The sequence below is a fragment of the Rhinopithecus roxellana genome, chromosome 9 (genome assembly GCF_007565055.1).
Source record: "Rhinopithecus roxellana isolate Shanxi Qingling chromosome 9, ASM756505v1, whole genome shotgun sequence".
NCBI classification, from domain to species: domain Eukaryota; kingdom Metazoa; phylum Chordata; class Mammalia; order Primates; family Cercopithecidae; genus Rhinopithecus; species Rhinopithecus roxellana.
In genome coordinates, this window is record NC_044557.1 from 7,810,696 (window position 1) to 7,828,964 (window position 18,269).

An 18,269-nucleotide genomic window follows, 5' to 3' on the forward strand; every position below is an offset into this window, starting at 1 on the left:
ACTTTCCTATCTACCAAGTGCTGTCTGCTGTTCCTTAACGATAATATATTCCCTTTGAGTCAGAGAGATTATTTTTCTTTCTAACCTTCAAAAGGCTTCTATAAAGATTTAGATCTACAGGAGGAATCAGGGTTCTGGGGCTGAAGGAGCCTTAGACATCAACTAGTCCATGAAGAAACTGGCACTCTGTACAGCACTTGATGTTTTACTGAAACATTTAACATTCTCTTTCTCTTCTGGTCCTCCTGACAATCCTTCGAAGGAGGTAAGTCAGCATTCTTGTTTATAGATAAGGAAATGGAGTGATTTAGTGCAGTGCAATGGTTAAGACTCCACAGCCAGCTGCTCAGGATTCAAGTTCTGGTTCTGCTATTTTTTACTTTATTTTATTTTATTTTATTTTATTTTATTTTACTTTATTTTATTTTATTTTTAGAGACAGTGTCTCGCCCTGTCACCCAGGATGGAGTGCAGTGGTGCAATCATAGCTTACTGCAGCCTCAAACCCCTGGGCTTCAGTGATCTTCCCACCTCAGCTTCCTGAGTAGCTGGGACAATACTCGTGAGCCACCATGCCTGGCTAATTGTTTTATTTTTTGTAGAGATGGGGCCTCACTATGTTGCCTAAGGTGGTCTTGAATTCCTGGGCTCAAGTGATTCCCCCAGCCTCAGCCTCCCAAAGCACTGGGATTACAGGCAGCTCCACTATTTACTAGCTGTGTGACCTTGAATAAGTTACTCAGCCTCTCTGTGCCTCATCTTTCCTATCTGTAAAATGGTGATAATGCTTGGTGCAATGGAAATGCTGCTATTTTTTATGATTATTCCTTAAACCAGGACACAGTAGACCTGTGAATTTCTTCAACACACGTTTATCGAGCCCCTACTATTTGTCAGGCACTATGCAAGTGCTGCAGATACCAGTGAGCAAAACCAGACACTACCCCTTCCCTTATGGAGATTCAAGTCTAGTGGGAGAGCTATGCATGAATCCAATCAATCACACTAACGTAAAATTACATGTGTCATGAAGGAGGCACACATGATGTTACTGCAAGAGGATAGAGCCAGTCTGGGGACCCCAGGGAAGTGAAGACCGCAGTGAAATCTGATGAGTGAGTTGGAGTTAGCTAGACTGGGGATGGGGGTGGAGAGGACATAGGGCAGTCTGGGCAGGGGCCATCAAGGACACAGCAGCCTGGTAGAGGGATGACATGGACTGCTCAAAGCCTGCTGAGGCTGGAGCACAGGGACCAGCACAGACCTGGGCGAGATGAGTCAGTGGGTAGGAAGGGCCTGATCATTCAGGTCTTCATAGGCGGTGTAACAGATTCTGATCTTCAGGAGCAAAAAGGAAGGATGCTAAATGGAGAAGTGACAATAGCCAGATCTGTGATGTGCAGTCCATCCTGCAGTGGAGGGTGGACAGGTTGGTGGCCAGAGGGAATGGAGGCATGACTGAGGAGGCCCAGGGGAACAGTGGCCCTGGGGCCTGTGCTCAAAGAAGAGGGCTGTGCTGGAGATAAAATACGTGTGTTGTCGGTAGGTTGATTACAGCCCAGACCAGGGGGTGAGTTGGCCTGGGGAGACAGTCTAGAGCTGTGCTGTGTAATAGAGTAACCACTAGTCAAATGTAACTATTAAGCAATTAAAATGTGCCGGGTCTGAATTTAGGTATGCTGTAAGTGTGAAATACACACTGAATGTTGAGCTTAGTAAAAATGTGAAATGCCCTATTCATAATAAATCCACTGCATGCTGATGAAATATTTTGAATATATTGAATTAAAATGTATTATTAAAATTAATTTTACCAGTTTCTTTTTTTTTTTTAAAGATATGGCTACTTGCAAATTTAAATTCCATATGAAATTGGGATTTGTGGCTTGCACTGTGTCCAGAGTGAGAAGACTTCAGTCCAGGACCCAGCCCTGGGAAATCGTCTTCAAAACAAGGCTTCTGCCAGAGGAGTGCAGGTGGAGAAGGGGCTGGAAGGGCAGAGACGTGGGGGGGGGGGGGGGGGGGGGGGGAGGCGCGGCGAGGTCCTGTGAGGGAGCGCTTGCGGGCTGCAGGGGTCAGAGGTAAGGCCCAGTTGCTCCCAAGTTTGCACAGCGTGGGGCCCAGCTCGCAGGCCCAGGACGTCGTTCTCTGCAGCTTGGTAAACGCCTCCTTTCTGGGCTCTAGCCTGACTGGGTAAATGTCTACAGTAAGCCCTCAGCTTAGGGAAGGCAGAAGGAGGCAGACTATTTCATAATAACTCTTCTCCAAGTCTCAAATATTGTTTTTCACAACTCCTTCCTTAGCCGTTTGTGGAAGAAGAGCTCATCCCACGAGATGGAGAGGTAGTGGGTGGGCGGCAGCTCCCGAGCCGGGGACCCCGGCTGGCTCCTGTGCCGCGTGACGGGGTGGTTGGCTGAGCCCGAGGCCCCCCTCCGCCTGCCGCAGGCTGGGTTGGCGCTGCGGACCCAAGTGCAGCTCTTCTCCGCGGGGCACGGGCGCAGGCGGCGTCCCCAGGGAGGGGTGCGCGGGAGTCCCGGGGATCGGGGGGCGGGCGGGCCTGGAGCGGGGACCTAGTTCCACTTCTGTCCCAAAAGGACTCAAAGGAAAACAATTTACTTGATCCTGGACACGTTTTCATCTATAATTGGGAAATATGCAAATGAAAAGGCCCACAAGGTCTGAAAGGTGCAAATCAAGCTCCCAGCGCGCGACTCGGGGAACTGGCTTTTCCCCAGGGAGCCCCGGAGGCGCGCGACCCGCTCCGAGGGCGCCCTGGGCGGAACCGCGCGACGGGCTCGGGGGTGGCGCGTCCCGGCCCTCAGGGGCCGCCGCCCGGGGGCGTCCCAGACCCGGCCCCCGCCCTCTGCAGCCCGCCCTCCGGGCCGAGCCTCCGCTCCCGCGATGTCGCCGCGCTCGCCGCCGCCAGGCGCGCTGGTCCGCCGGGTCGACCGGGCGCGGGGCGCGCCGCCCGAGGCAGCCAGCCCTCTTTCCCCGGCTTTGCCCTGCGGCCCGCAGCGGGGTCCGGGGTAGAGCGGCCGCTTTGTTCCCGCCGCCCGACGGCGCGGGGCTCTGCAAAGGCGGAAGCCCGGCGCTAGCCATGCCCGGGTGCGGACGCCCAGCGCACCTAGCCTCGCCGCTCCGGCCGGGCCCCTGGGCCTTCCCGCGCTGAGCGCCCAAGTCCGCCCCCTCCGCGGTCGCTCACCGCCCGCCGCCGCCGCAGTACAAGCCACCTCCCCGCCCCCGCCCCCCCGCGCCGCCGCCGCCGCCGCCGCCGCCGCCGCCGCCGCCGCAGGAGAGGGAGGGAGGCGGAGGGAAGGAGGCGGCGGGCCCAGCCCAGAGCCCGTCCCGGGCGCCGGCGAGCGAGCTCCAGCCGCGGCGGCAGCGCCATCCCGGGCCGCGGGCAGCAGCGCCTCGCCCTCCGCGCCCGGAGCTGCCTTCGCCTTCCCGCGGCCCCGCCGCAGCCGGCCCGCGGCGCGCCACGGACGCTGTCCCCTCGGCGGAGCAGAGACCCTTTCCCCTTCTTAGGGGGTGTCGTCGCTGGGATCGCTGAGCGCTAGGGGTCCAGGAGGCGGGGACGGGAGCGTCGTGACACGCCATGGCTCAAGCGGCCAAACAGCTGAAGAAAATCAAAGACATCGAGGCACAGGCCCTCCAGGAGCAGAAGGAGAAGGAGGAATCCAACAGGAAGCGGAGAAACCGCTCCCGTGACCGAAAGAAGAAGGTAGGAGGGGGCGGCGGTGAAAGCGCTGCGGCGCCTGGAAGTGGCTGCTGGGGGCAGGGGTCGGGCGGCCTGGGACGCGGTGGGGTGCGGGGCCCGGTGCGGCGGAGTTGGGGGCACCCGAGCTGGGAGGGCTTGATGGGTGCAGAAGAGGGACGGAGGCTTCTGTGCGGCCGGGAAGGGGACAGGGCGGGAGGCTGGAAGGGCAGAGCGGTTGGCAGGGAGGCTGAGGGCGCGCAGAGCAGCCCGCCCGCTGCTCGCGGAGACCTTTCAGGACCTTGGACAGCGCCCGGCAGGCCCGCGGGGCTCTAGGACCAACTTTCCCGACCTTGGCTACCGGCCGCGGGTGGTGGGCTGCCCTGCTCGGGCGCGCCGCCCCCGCTGGCTTTCCAGGAGAGCTGGTTTGGGTAAACGCGGCTCCAGTCTCCAGGGGGGCAGATCTGCCCGGCGCCTCCCTAGGTGACCCACTCTGGCGCGGAGACCGTTTTTCCCAGGTGTCTCTGAACGGGAGTGGGGCTCCTGACCTTCCTTGACCCTTCTCAGGGAGCACCTTTCCTGACCCTCTGGATCTGGTAGCAGAAAAGAAGGCGCCTTCTCCTCTCCTCGGGGCATTTGGCAACATCTTATGCTCAGGTCACTCAAGATGAGCCACCCATGGCAGGGAGGGGAAGTTCCTTTGGAAGCCAGGCACGGGTGCTCCAGCCTGGCCCAAAGGCCTGGTCAGAGACCAGCTCTGTCCATGGGCAGGCATCCCGGGTATTTCTGTGTCGGGGTGCCGAGACAAGATAGGCCTGTAAAGACCCAAACCTCCAGGGGCAACTGTTGCTGTTTTTAGCTCTTTTTGGGTCTGAGGTCCTCTTACCCCTGATCAAAGCACCTTGAGAAACACCTTAGGTCAGAAGCACCTTTGATGGTGAAGGGAGGGTGACAGAAGTCAGGGTGCCTTAGAGCCACGGAGGAGGCCAAGAGTACGTGGGTGTAATTCTGGGAATCGGAGATGCTGAACTCTGGCTTCAGGAGAGCCATTTTCACCTGAAGTCGATGTGGGGCCCAGCCTGCACCGCTGCCTGGCAAGGAGTGGGACCCCTCAGGCTTCCAGGGAGAGGCTCTGGCCTTGGTTGAGAAAGAAACATGGTTTCTTTCCCTGAAACTGTCTCATTCTGAGAAAGAAGTTTGGAGCCTGTGGCTGACAGCAGAGTATTGGGGAGCAGGCTGTCTGTGGGCCACACACCCCTTGACAGTTGGTCAGCAGACCAACATCCATCCTCTTCCTAGAGGTGTTCTCTGATTTCAAAGGAAGTAACCAGCACTCTCTAGGCTTTCCTGTACCCTTCCAAAACCGACATCCCCACCTCCCTTGAGGGATTGCCATCTTGTGTGTAAATAGTAGTTTCACAAAGACACCACCCCTTTAGAGGACCGAAAAGGGGCCTTTCCCAAACCGATGATGAATCAGAGTTTGGGTTGGTGCCACCGAGAGAGAATCTCCGCAGGTCCCTCTGCTGGGGTCTAAAATACCAGAGCCCGTCTTGTGAGTCAGGCAGGGGAAGTCTGGCTCTACGCTGCGATGCTCACCCACTTTTTTGGCGTGAATGTAAACTTCTTCTCAGTAAGGAGTGCTCTGTGTTTCCATTCCTGCCTCCTGCTTTTGGAGCCAAGGCGCTCCTCTTTGAGCTGCTCACTCAATGTTCTCATCCACCTCTCTCTCCCAGGCTTCCTTCTTGACGCTCCTGACACTATAAATCGTTTTTTGAAAATAGTCAAAAAACCCTCTCCCACCCCCTCTCCTGTGATTCTTTTCCATTCTGTGAAAATTTCCTTTAATATAACTCTGAATTCTGACTATGTGTAATACACACATATAAAAGTGGTGATTTCAATATTCTTTTTGCTTCTTTGGTCTTAATCTTTACATTCATAGTAAACCTCATTTCTTTTTTTTCTTTTGGTGATAGATGATAATATTTAATATATTCCTCCCCACAAATGGTGTTACCTTGTTTTACTAGCTGGTCACAGCATACTGCGTCAGTAAGTGTTCAAAAATCTTCCATTCAGATTTTCATTATTTTATGCAGTACCCTGGGTGCTATGATTAATATAACGATAAGAAAATTTTCATTTAAAGTGATAGCAGTGACACAAACTATTAGGACAGATTCTTTGGGTTCGGGGGAGATGGTATGGGGTGGGATGTAAGGATGCTTTGTTCATTTTTTGTAAGGGCTATGAGTTTTCTCAGCCATTGGGATGGTCTTGAGGGCCGTCTCAGAGAATAGAGTTAAAATTTATACCAAAATTGAAAATCACAAGCAGATGGAAAGCTCTAGAGGGAAAGGTGAGGGAGGCAGTGCAGAAAGGAGCATTTGAACAAAGCTTACATGGGGCCTGGTGAGGCAGACGGCCTAGGGCTAACTCAAAGCTTCATATAAGGTGAAGTCTAACTAAGCCATTTTTCATGAAGGAGATAATTTTTCAAGGTGAAGTGTATTAAAATCAGGCAGCTGAGGACTTTACAGCTGCTCACACAGACTACAGAGTGTGTGGACCCAGCCTCCGTTTCCTATACCAGCATGCAGGAAGAATCTCGTACATGCAAACAAACATTTTATTCCAGGACATTGGTTTCTTGTGTGGATGGCTAGCTGAGCCAAGGGCATTCTGAATTAACTCAAAGGAAAGGTGTTTGTCCCATGGGTAACCTACTTACCAGGGACTGACTGAGCAGACTGCATCTCTCCCATTTGTAGAAATAACCGCGGTTGTAACTTTGGCGACAGTTGCAGTTTTTACAGTTGATGATATTGTGTGGGAAGGCGCTTGCTAAGGGGTGCTGTGTGCGGGGGGTGGAGGAGGCTGGTGTTGTGACGCACTGACTGACACAGATAGAAGCTACCTCGACACAGGGAACTGAGCTAAACTCTAGAGCTCTAACAATTCCTGCTTCTCATGGGGCTTCATTCAGTGCTGTGCATGTGCAGAGCCAACCTTGTCAGCCACTTGCTGTTGTAGCTGCAGCTTAAAAAAAAATCAAGCATTTATGATATTTACTGATAAGTCCCTCTGCTTTTGAAGGTTGGAATGGAAATAAATTGCAAAGCATGTGTAAAGCAGGCATTTGCATGAAGAATTACAGCTTTTGAGGGCTGAGGGAGCCTGAAGCATAAGAATGTGTGTGCTTTTTATGTTTACCCAGAGCTTGAGGGTAGGAGGAGAAGAGGACAGGGAGGAAAAGTGAGGCAGAGGATGGAAGAAGGCAGAATTCAAGGAAGGAAGAGTGGATAGGGAGAGGAGCGCTGATGCCTTGGCCCTGAGTGACAGGTTCACACTAAGCCGGCTACCTTCAACACTGTGAGACCCCAGGGTAGTGTTTACTCAGCTCTCTCCTTGTCCCTAGCTATGTTCACCTACTTCATCCTCTGATGGTGAAAGAAAAGACCATGTCCTATTCATAGCTGTGTACCTGACACCTAGCTCAGTACCTGACACAAGCGGCAGGCAGTGGATGTTTGTGGAGTGAATGGTTGAATGAGTGAATTAATATAATATTAATCTCTGCTTGCCCAGATGTTGTCTTGGTTGCAAGCATGTGTTCCGGTGAATAATACACCCTTTGACTGACTGTCTTTTGGGGGCATCTGGAAAAAGCCTGATCTTTTTTCCTTTTCTAATCATTTTCAAAGCAATAGAGATTTGTAGGCACGCAGTGGAACCATCTAATCTTTTGGTGCAGTGAATTCCACCACTGAGCATGTAGTTAGTTCCTTGCAGGGTCTCTGCTACACTAAATGTCAAGTGGTTTTAGACATTTGTAATAACAACAGTGTTTGCACAGGGTCCCAAGGAGCCAGGCACTCACAAAGAGGGATGGAGGAAGAGTGCAGGAAGAGAGAAAAAAAGCCCAGATGTGGAGAGTGGCCTCTGCCACTTAGCTGTGCAGGCAGCTCCATCAGTCTTTCCAGTCTACGCAGCAGTAATTGAAGAGCCTACAGCCTTCCTCTCTCAGCAGGAGGAGACCCTACTCCTGGACAGGAGAGGGTTTTTTGTGGATCCAATGATTGGAATCACAGGGGAGATTTGGGGTGGGGGGCACCTGCGTGAGACTGGAGGATTGACAAGGAGGCTTGGTGGGTCTGGAGGTGGGGAAAGTGGGATGGAGGGAGGAAAGTTAAGCATTAGAATCATATCGGCCCATGACTCTCATTTGCAAAAGGCCTCAAATTTCAACTTCTGCTATTATCTCCAAAAGGTTTTATAAATCCAATCCAAGAGATCGCTGACAGAATTGAAAGAGAACAGTGCTCATCCCACATCTTTAATCTGGGTCCTGTTGCTAAACCATTTCACTAATATATGTTGTGGCATTAATGGATATTTATATGTAAAGCCTCAATTTGGCTTTTGATTAGCATACTTATGTTGTATTGCATGTGAATTATTAGAGCATTGGTTTCTTTGTTGCAAGCCTTTAAAACATACCACAACTTTGGTATCCCTGCTTTGGCATTTCTTCTTATTTTAGTACCTTGGGAGCCTCAATAAATGGAGGTGGGCCTGCCTCTCTGGAGTTCTGGGAGGTGCCGGCAGGGGCTGAAGATGTGGGAATTTTCCCAGCCTGCTTCCTGTCCATTTTTTCAGTCCAGCTCCTCCCTCCTTGCTGCAGAGGTAGCAGCAGTGGGGGCTGTTCCCAGGAGCTCTCCTCACTTCCCAGCCATAGGCTAGACCAGCAGAGCAGGGTTTTGAGGGCTGAGAAGATGTTACACTCTGATTTTTGGCTGCTGCTCCACCTCTATGAGTGGTGGCTGTGAGGAGCAAGTGATATGCTAACCATCTAGTGCAGGACTGTCTCAGAGCAGGTGCAGCAGCAGCCGAAATTCAGAACCTGGAGCAAGTCACCTCCCTGGGCAGGGGACACGAGCCAGCTTCCAGTGTCTCCCCATTTCTTTTGCTCACCCCAGCAAAGGCTGCTGGCTCACCAGTTCTGCTCCTCTCTTCTCAATGTGGCAACACTTAAAAAAAAAAAAAAAAACCATCTGAGGCTTCTTCCCCATTTTCACAATAAAAATGAGCGCGTAGTGGCGAGTGTGTCCTATGTACAGGCACTCTTCATCTGTGTTAGCTTGCCCCTGCGTCTGCTTTGGCAACACCTTTGAATAGGCAGTCCTGTCATTGATTCCTTGCTCCTTCAATGTCAAAGCCCATCACTGTTGCCTGCAAGAAACTTTTCATATCTGCCCCCTCCTCACCCCCACCCCACCGCTCTCTCTGCACCTTTCACACATACACACATGCACATGCAGAAGTTCTTGTTTTATCTCTTCTACTAAATTGTAAGCACTTTGAAGCCAGTGCTAGAGTCTTTGTACATAACCATTCACTACATACCTATGGCTTTTAGAATTGGTTGAAAAGCTACATTTAACTAGTACAGGTTTTTTTTTCTTAGTTGTTCTTTTTGATTTTGAGAAAATTGACCCTAAAAAATTTGTACCAAGTAAAACTATTGTTTCCCCCCACCTTGAATTATTCTGACTGAAATAATATCTATTGTCACTGTTTTTTCTTTTCTTTTCTTTTTTTTTTTTTTTTTGAGATGGAGTCTTGTTCTGTCACCCAGGCTGGAGTATAGTGGTACAATCTCGGCTCACTGCAACCTCCGCCTCCTGGGTTCAAGTGATTCTCCTGCCTCAGCCTCCAGAGTAGCTGGGACTACAGGTGCACATCACCATGCCTGGTTAATTTTTGTATTTTTAGTAGAGATGGCATTTCACTATGTTGACCATGCTGATCTTGAACTCCTGACCTCAGGTGATCCGCCTGTCTTGGCCTCCCAAAGTGCTGGGATTACAGGCGTGAGCCATCACGCCCCCACCCAGCTAGTATTTGTTTTTTTTGAGAAAGGCAAATCAACTTTGCCTGGCTCTCTATCTCCATTTCTGGTTCTTGAGAAGCTCAAAAGTCCGCCTCCTACAGAACACTGGCTTGAAGTCGGCTGCCTGGGTTCCAGTTTGAGCTCTTGCATGTATCAGCTATGTGTGCATACATAAGCCTCTGAATTTCCTCCAACCTCAGTTTGCTCATCTGTAAAATAGGGATGAGGATCAAATGAGATAATAAATGAGAGCATGCTTTGTAAATTTTAAAATTCCCATATATTTAATGGATTATAGCTAATAATATAATGATTGTTCATAAAGTTATTCTTTCTAATAAATTCTTTACCAAGGTTCATGCCTGGCCTTCCAGTGGCATTGTGAAGTCTTGAGATTTGCCGGGGAAGGCCAGCTTGTTATTCTTTCAGTACGGAGAAATGAGAAAAGGACATTTTATATCATATCTTCATTTCATTTTCAGGAAAAAAATGAATTTTCTATTTGGACAGGATTTTTATTGCAGACCTGCTCAGTAATCTGCATGGATTCAGTCGACAACTTCCAGGTGGGCCTAGATACTTGCAAGCTTTATTGAAGTCCTGTGTGGCACCTGTGCTGTATATCAGAGGGGAACATAAAAGGGCTTCCTAACTTTGCTGAGACTCCCATGGCTGTTAGATGAACAGGTAGTAAATCTGGGTGTGAACTGTCACAGATAATGGAATGTGTGGTGTTGTGGGGAGACCAGATTCCTCTGGTGGAGACTCCCTGGATCTTGGGCACACAAAGCACAGCACATTCTCCAAGAAAGGAAAACTTGCATTGGAGACACTCAAAGTGAAAGCAAAGATGTAATGGCCAGCCAATTAAAAAAAGAAGAGAGCACCATTTTTTCCTCCTTATTTACTTCCAATGTAACTGGACTCTTCTTCTCAAAGATTTCCCTGTATTTTTACAAGGAAATTGTACATGTCCCATTGCTTTTGCATCCATTGGCGAGCATTGACAATGATACTTGCAAAAAAAACTTCTTTCTTTATCAAGGGAGGTGCCTGCACTTATAAGGGTCTCTAGTGTTCCTCGTGCATGACATGCATTGTCATGCTGTCGCCCAATAGGTTGGTAACCCCAGAACTGGGGCTCCAACCCAGGCACACCTGACTCCAAAGCTTATTCACAGTCCACAGCACTCGACTACTCTCCCAGGTACTGGTTGTGCCCTTAGGATATTCAAAGCTATGCTAGGCACTGAGAGAAGAGTCAAAGCTGAAGCTATCTTTCCTTCTCTGTCTGGACACGGTGACTCATGCCTGTAATCTCACCACTTTGGGAGCTGAGATGGGAGGATCACTTGAGGCTAGGAGTTCAAGACCAACCTGGGCAACATAGTGAGACCCAGTCTCCACAAAAAACTTAAAAACTGAAGATAGTTTTCCTTCTTTGAAGTGAAGGACTTACAAATTAGTGGAAAAGCTGCCAGAGGTGGAAGTAACCTCAGGCAGAGGATGGAGAGCATAGGGCAAAGCCTGTGGCCTCTGGTTCCAGTGGAAATGTGGGTGTCCGAGGCCCCTCTGAATGTCTTGGAGCTGAGGACTCTGTCCACCGGGCCCTGAGATTAACACAGAGTGCAGATGAAAGAGCAGGTGAAAATGGAGTCCTGGGGTTTCTGCTTTGTTTCTGGCTAGTCTGTCTCTTAACAGGTTGACTTTCCTCTTAACTTCTGTTTGGAGATTCTCTGTTCACCACATCGTCAAGTCCACATCTTCTCTATATAATCACTTCATAATGTGTGGACACTAGTCAATACACAGGGATGGCATTGCTGCCATGATCATCTGTTTTTCCTGTTATCTGGGACTTTAGCTTTTCATGTGGATGCTTCCCAGGCCTGTCCCAGAAGCACCTGCCAGGAGCCGGACACAGAGATGATACGATGAGCAGGGTGTGAATGGATGAGCCCCGCTGGCTCTTGCTCCACAGCTTTCTCCCGGCTCTTGCATCCCCATGGTTCTGTCGCCTGCCCCTAAGAAGTCGGGTGGTCTGAGTAGTTTCCAATGTGCGATATCACATTTGCATACAAATGTACATATGTAAGTGTGTGTATGTGTGTGTACATATGGTCAGATGCCAACAGGGGCCCCTTCTTGATTTGGCATTTGGGCAGTTTGTTAGTCGGTGCCTTCCATTGAGCTTGGGAAAGAGGAGGGGGACGGGTTAGGAGGAAGATGGTGAGTCCTTGGCATGTGGCATAGGTGGCTTCCTGGGGCTCTCACCTGATAGAGGGAGAGAGCTCATAGAAAACATCTTCAACAGCAGGGGCAGCTGCCGGGCTTGTAGTGGGAGGAGCTGGCAGTCAGTTCAAGTCTATACCCTCCAGCTAGGCCCTGGAACACAGAGCTTCTAAGCATTGGCTTTAAGTACGACACACACATGACCAAGCTGACAGGGTGTTAGGACAGCTAAGGATGCTGATGGTCCCACCCAAAAGCCAGCCCCAGTGGCTGGAGGTGGGCTCAGGGAGCAGGACCCAGCCATTCTTAAAGACAGGACTTTGGTGCCATCACCCATGTGGTGACATATTTTACATTCACCAAAAACATGCTTAAAATGTTTTTAAGAATATTCTTTTAATTGAAAATAGGAATATGCTTCAGTTGTTGTGTTATGTTCACTTGAAATTGACACAATCTACACTTGTATATATAATATACGTGGAGTAGACCAGGAAGACTCAGGGCCAGAGTAGCCAAGTAACATGTCATCAGACAGAGAAATACACACTGTGTGAGCAGTGGTCATCTTTGTCATGTGTGTTTCTGGGTGATTAAATTTTCTTTTTTATCCTTTTCTGTATTTTTAATAATTGTTCAAAATAAGCTGGGCATAGTGGCTCATGCCTGTAATCCCAGCACTTTGGGAGGCTGAAGCAAGAGAACTGCTTGAGGCCAGGAGCTCAAGACCAGTCTGGGCAACATAGCGAGACCCTGTCTCTACAAAAACTAAGAAAATTAGCCAGGTGTGGTGGCATGCCTGTAGTCCCACCTACTCAGGAGGCTGAGGCAGGAGATTCACTTGAGCCCGGGGGAGTTTGAGGCTGCAGTGAGCTATGATGGTGCCACTGCACTCTAGCTTGGGTGACAGAGTGAGACTCTGTCTCTAAAAAAAAAAAAAAAAGAAAGAAAAGAAGAAAAGAAAAAAATGTTAAAAATAAACAAGTTATCAAGACACAGAAAGAAGAAGCAGAGGACGCGCCACCTGTCTAAGAGGGTAGCAGGGCTTTCTCTGCCTGTGTGTCTTCTGGAGATGAAATCTGGAATTTATAGCTGACGCCACACCCTCAGTAAGGGATTCCAAGGTGCTGTGGACTAGAGCCAAGTAGGTAACTGAATGTACTGGCTTCAAGTGGAGCTGAAGCGTGGCCCCCAGGAGCCTGGGCTGTTGGGTCTTGGCATATGAAGCCTTCCATTGTAAACCAACTTGAAAATGCATGTGTGTTGGGCTTAATACTCCCTTCTGCAGCCAGGGGGATCTTCCAAAAATGCAAATCAGATCCCGACACTCCCTTCTTTCAATCCTTCAGTGGCTTCCTAATTGCCCTTAGAATGAAGTCCAGGCTGATTAACCAGGCTTCCTCCCTTCCAACCCCTGAATCTACTCCCTAGCTGCTTCTCCTGTCTTATCGCTGTCTTTCCTGCATCCTGCACTGGGCTGTACACTGATACTTGGAAATGTATACCTTCACTTGCTTTTAGATCTTCCTGTGTGCAGCATCCTTGGCCTCCAACATTAATGTCAAGTCCTCCGTCAGAACGCAGTTGGAACATTGCCTCCAGTGTCCTAGATGAGGCTGGGCTCCCCTCTCCCATACTATTCCAGTATGCCCTTGGGCAAGGGGGCCAGAGCATCACCAGAGCTTTAGTGTGCATCAGGAGGTCATCTTGGTGAAATCGAAGCAGTAATGAAGAGCTGTGACCTGTGGAGTGAGATGGAGTCAGGTGTTTACTAGCTGACTTTGAGCAAGTTGCTCAGTAGAGCTTCCTGAGTCTCAGTTTTGTCATTTGTAAGGTGGAGAGAATACTACCCACCCCACAGCTATGCAGGGCTGTTGGGAGGATTGAATGACTTCATATATGGGAAGTACCTGGCATATAAGCACTTTATAAGTGGCATGGCAATGCCTCAGCTTCCACCCATACTCACCTTGGGGCTGCCCATAAAATCCAAGACACGAGTCTTAGCAGGCTGTGGACCTGGGGGTGGCTGGCAGAGAGAAACACATGTCTGCACCTGAGCCCTGAGTGGGTAAGTAGATGAAGATTTAAAAAATGTGGCCCTTGGAGTTTTCCTCTTTAATCCTGAATAAGACTTAACAGATGAACATCCGGTCCCACTTGGCTAAATTCTCACCTTGTATTTATTAATTTAAATACAGTGTTAGCCTTTCTGGAGATGGCCATCAGGTCAAATGCCAAGGTTGGTAGTATTCAACTAGTATTACTGCCAGTTTCTTAAATGAGTTAGTAAAGACTTTGGAGAAATGTGAACCTGATCTGAAACTCAGAGTGAAGAATCAGAAACAGCCCAGTGAGGCAAACTTCAAAGTCTGAAACGTCCATAGAGTTGCACTGAATTTATGGAGACAGTAGATTCTCCTGCAGCATAGAGATTTGGCCAATTCATTGTAATGCCATTTGCAAGAACTGCTTTGGTTTCTACCATTGACCACGCTCTGGAGAGGAGACTGTTTCCCTGCTGATCTCAGGTTACATAGTGCCAGTGGGCAGGGAAGGCCCTTCCACAGCTTGTCTACCCTATGGAGACTTGGGAAGGGACAGGTGTATGACGGATCCAGTCAGCAAGTCTCCTCTGATTCAGGATAGCACACAATGCAAGGGAACCAGTGCCTGTCTGCCGACATGGAGCAATGTCTGGAAATCATGGTGTTTTACCAAGTTCTTGAGCTGTTGCACTTAACTACAGTATCTGCTTTAGGCAGAGCAAGTCATAGTCAAACCATTTGTCTCTTTAAAAAAAATTATTGTCTTCTTGCCAGTCACATGTGTCACTTCATTCTTGAGATGATCTGCATTGAAGGACACCTGGACTACAGCTGATGTGGTTGAACGTTAGCACTTTAAACCCAGATGTCAATACTGCCCCATACAGGACCTAAAGACACAGATGGAAAAAACATACTTTATGGTTCTGTACCGGGCACCATCACCAGATTTTTCAGGAAGAACTTTTAAGGCTAACTCCAGTGAACTCACCATCCTCACTGCTGCTGGAGTCTCCATTGCATCCCTGCCTCCTCTAGTCTTGCCCTTCCAATCTGGTCTTTATCTTGCAGAGAGCCCCCCCCCCCCTTTTTTTCAAACACAAATGTGATAGTTGTCACTTCCCTTCCTAAAACCCTTCAGTTGCTTTCCACTGCCTTGAGGATGAAGTCAGACCCTTCCCCGCTGCTGACCACTGCGTCTCACCCCTCCTCAAGCCTCCCCATGTTCCTAGGATTTGCTGAGCTCCCTTGCTCCACACCTTGCTCAGGCCACTCCCTCTCCAGAACTCAGTCTGATTCCCACTCATCCCTTGTTTGTTTGCTTATTTATTTTGAGACAAGGTCTCACCCTGTCTCCCAGACTGGAGGGCGGTGGCATGATCACAGTTTATTGCAGCCTTAAACTCCTGGGCTTGAACAATTCTCCCAACACAGCCTCTGAGTAGTTAGGACTACAGGCACGCACCACCAAACCCAGGTATTTTTTTTGTTTCTTGTAGAGACAGAGTCTCACTTTGTTGCCTGGGCTGGTCTCCAACTCCTGGGCTCAAGTGATCCTCCTGCCTCAGCCTCCCAAAGCTCTGGGATTACAGATGTGAGCTGCTGTGCTCAGCCTCTACTCATCCTTTAAGCTTCACCTCCTCCAGGAAGCTTTCCTGAGGCTGGTTCTGAGATACTATGGAAGAAGTGCCTGCCCTGAGGGATACTGGATGCAGTGGTGACCAGATCCCTTCCCACTCTGCCACTGTGTGTTAGCCAAGGCAGTTTCCCAGGCCCTTTAATGTAATGGCACCTTTATTATTTATTCATTTATTTATTTGAGACGGATTCTCACTCTGTTGCCCAGGCTGGAGTGCAATGGCGTGTTCTTGGCTCACTGAAGCCTCCACCTCCCAAGTTCAAGTGATTCTCCTGCCTCACCCTCCCAAGTAGCTGGGATTACAGGCATGTGCCACCATGCCTGGCTCATGTTTTATTCTTGTAGAGACAGGGCCTGCCTCGGCCTCCCAAAGTGCTGGGATTACAGGTGTGAGCCACTGCGCCCAACCATAGTGGCACCTTTAATGAAGTCCTAGAGCAACTCTGTGAGGAAATGGAACCAATGCATTCCCTGGCATTTCCCAGTTAACTGAGCCTGAGAACAATCTGAGTTGTAGGAGCGTCTGCCCCTCCGGTGCCACTCCCTCTGATTTATGAGCATTAACTGTGCTGCTGTGGATGAAGAGAACCTGCCCTCGACAACAGATCTGCGCTTAGTTCCAGTCCTCTTGACTGTCCTGTGTAGCTTTGGACACAGAGGCTCTCCTGCTTCTGAGCCTCTGTTTCCCTGCCTCTAAAATGAGGGCTTTAGTTTAGAGGACTCTTAAGACCATTCTGGGGAGCTGAGTGCTGTAGCTCATGCCTGTAATCCCAGCTCTTTGGGTGGCCAAGGTGGGAAGATCCCTTTAGCCCAGGAGTTCAAGACCAGCCTGGGCCACATAGGAAGACCCCATCTCTACAAAAAATTTAAAAATTAGCCAGGTGTGGTGGTGTGTGCCTGTATTCCCAGCTACTCAGGAGGTTAAGGTGGGAGGATTGCTTGAATCCAGGAGGTTGAGGCTGCAGTGAACTATGACTGTGCCATGAACTCTAGCCTGGGCAACAGAGTGAGACACTGTCTCAAAAGAAAAAAAAATGATGAGATCCTTCTCGGTACCTGTTATGCTCTGATTATGTGGGTTTACAAGGCCACAGGGCAGAATGGTTTCAGATGCCAGCTGGCTTACATGGGCCTAAGGTCGCTTGAAGGGAAATCTGGATGGGTGGTGGCACCAGACTGCAAGGCATATGAATGTGAACAGACATGCAAAAGGCCATCCACCTCATTAGTACCCCATTCCACCTGGCCTCTCATTGCCCCCATGCTGACCCTGTTGTGGTTGATATGGGGAAGAATCTGTTCTGGTGAAGTGCCCGGGGCCACACGCGCTGTGGGAGTGTGGGCTGTGCTCTTCGTTAACAGAGCTGGCCATTTGGATATGTGTTTTTGAAGACTCTGTCTCTCGCTGAGCCTGTGTAATCAGGCACCCCTGTGACTCTATAAACCTCCGGCTGAGGCCAGGGAGGAGGTGTCCCTTTCTGTTGGCCAAAAGAGTGACCTTGGGGAGGGTGGAGAGCACCTGCCTCAGGTGAACAGGGAATGCAGGAGGCAGAATGGTGTCTGTTTTCAGTGCAAGATGACTGGGTCTGTCACACACCGCCAAGTTGCTTTCAAGGTCAAGGGGACAGCCATCCTCCTCTGTGGAGCTTGGAGGAGCGTGGAGGCCCTAACTCCAAAGGGAGAGGGGGCTAAGCAGCCTTGGCTGCCTGTTTTCCTGGAAAGCAACTCAGGCAATCCCACAGCCCAGAGCACTGGCAATGTTCTGTGGGGTGCATGAAACCAGGGTCAGACAGGCCTGGCTTTTTGGAGGCTTGGCTTGTAGTAGTGAATTTGATATTTTTGGTAAATCCCAGCTTCTTCCGCTTCTGAGTTTCTGAAGACTCAGGATTCTCAGGAGAGATCTGTCTCCCGGTTCACCCTGGCTGAAGTTCCTTTTCAATTTCAGTCCCTCCCAGTGCCCATCTCCAACGCCCTGGGATGCATTCCTCACTGGTTGTCATGGAAGCTCCAGGTGCTGAACACCTTTTGCATTTTTCTCCAGCAGCTGCTCAGCTGGGGCTGGGGAGAGGAGAGAGGGAACTCCCCCAGGAAGGTGATGGCAGGTTTGGGCTGCTGTTAAGCTGGAACCCTCTACTGTGGCTGCATGTACGGGGAGATGAACCCTGGAAACTCAGGCTTCCAGGAGCCCCAGGGCGTGGGGCCTGCACCGTGTGGACGGTGACCCATGGTGTTACATGGAGCTCAGTGGCTCACCAGGTGCTTCCCAGGGCATTATGTCATTGATCTTCCCAGCAACGCTGTGGAGAAGCAGGTATCAAGTTTCCCATTTCACATGGGAGAAAACTAAGGCTCAGGAAGATTAAGTGCATTTCACATTACTGCTCAGTGGCAGAGGTAGGGGGAAGCCTTGAACAGTCCCTCTCCAAAGTCCCGATTTATAACAAGCAGGCGGTGACAGATGCAGGGTCTGTGATTTGAAATTCATGTCATTTTCTTGTCTATCAACTGCCCACCCAGCTACTAGCAGGAAAAGAGCCAGGCCCTGTCACCTGTGACTGATCTCTCCATGAAAGGAGACAGGGAAGGCAGGGATCATCTGTGATGGCTGTGCTCCCCACTCAAGCCCACTCGGCCCTCACAAGCCAGGCAGGTGCGTGGGGACAGTGTTTTACAGGTGAGGACCTCTGAAGGCTCAGGAAGGTGAAGTCCCTTGCTCACATCACATGTCTAATGAGAGCCACAGCTGGGGTTTGTCCCAGC

At 50.1% G+C, this 18,269-nt stretch overlaps 1 protein-coding gene across 1 annotated transcript in view; it reads left to right on the forward strand.

The window, feature by feature from the left end:
- Positions 1-3,315: 3,315 nt before the first annotated feature.
- The window catches only part of ANK1 (ankyrin 1), a 243,957-nt gene continuing 229,003 nt past the window's right edge, over positions 3,316-18,269 (forward strand). The window contains exon 1 of the mRNA XM_010371812.2: positions 3,316-3,721. Coding sequence (XP_010370114.2) covers positions 3,596-3,721 — 126 coding nt within the window. The 5' untranslated portion in view covers positions 3,316-3,595. The remainder of the gene's footprint in view (positions 3,722-18,269) is intronic.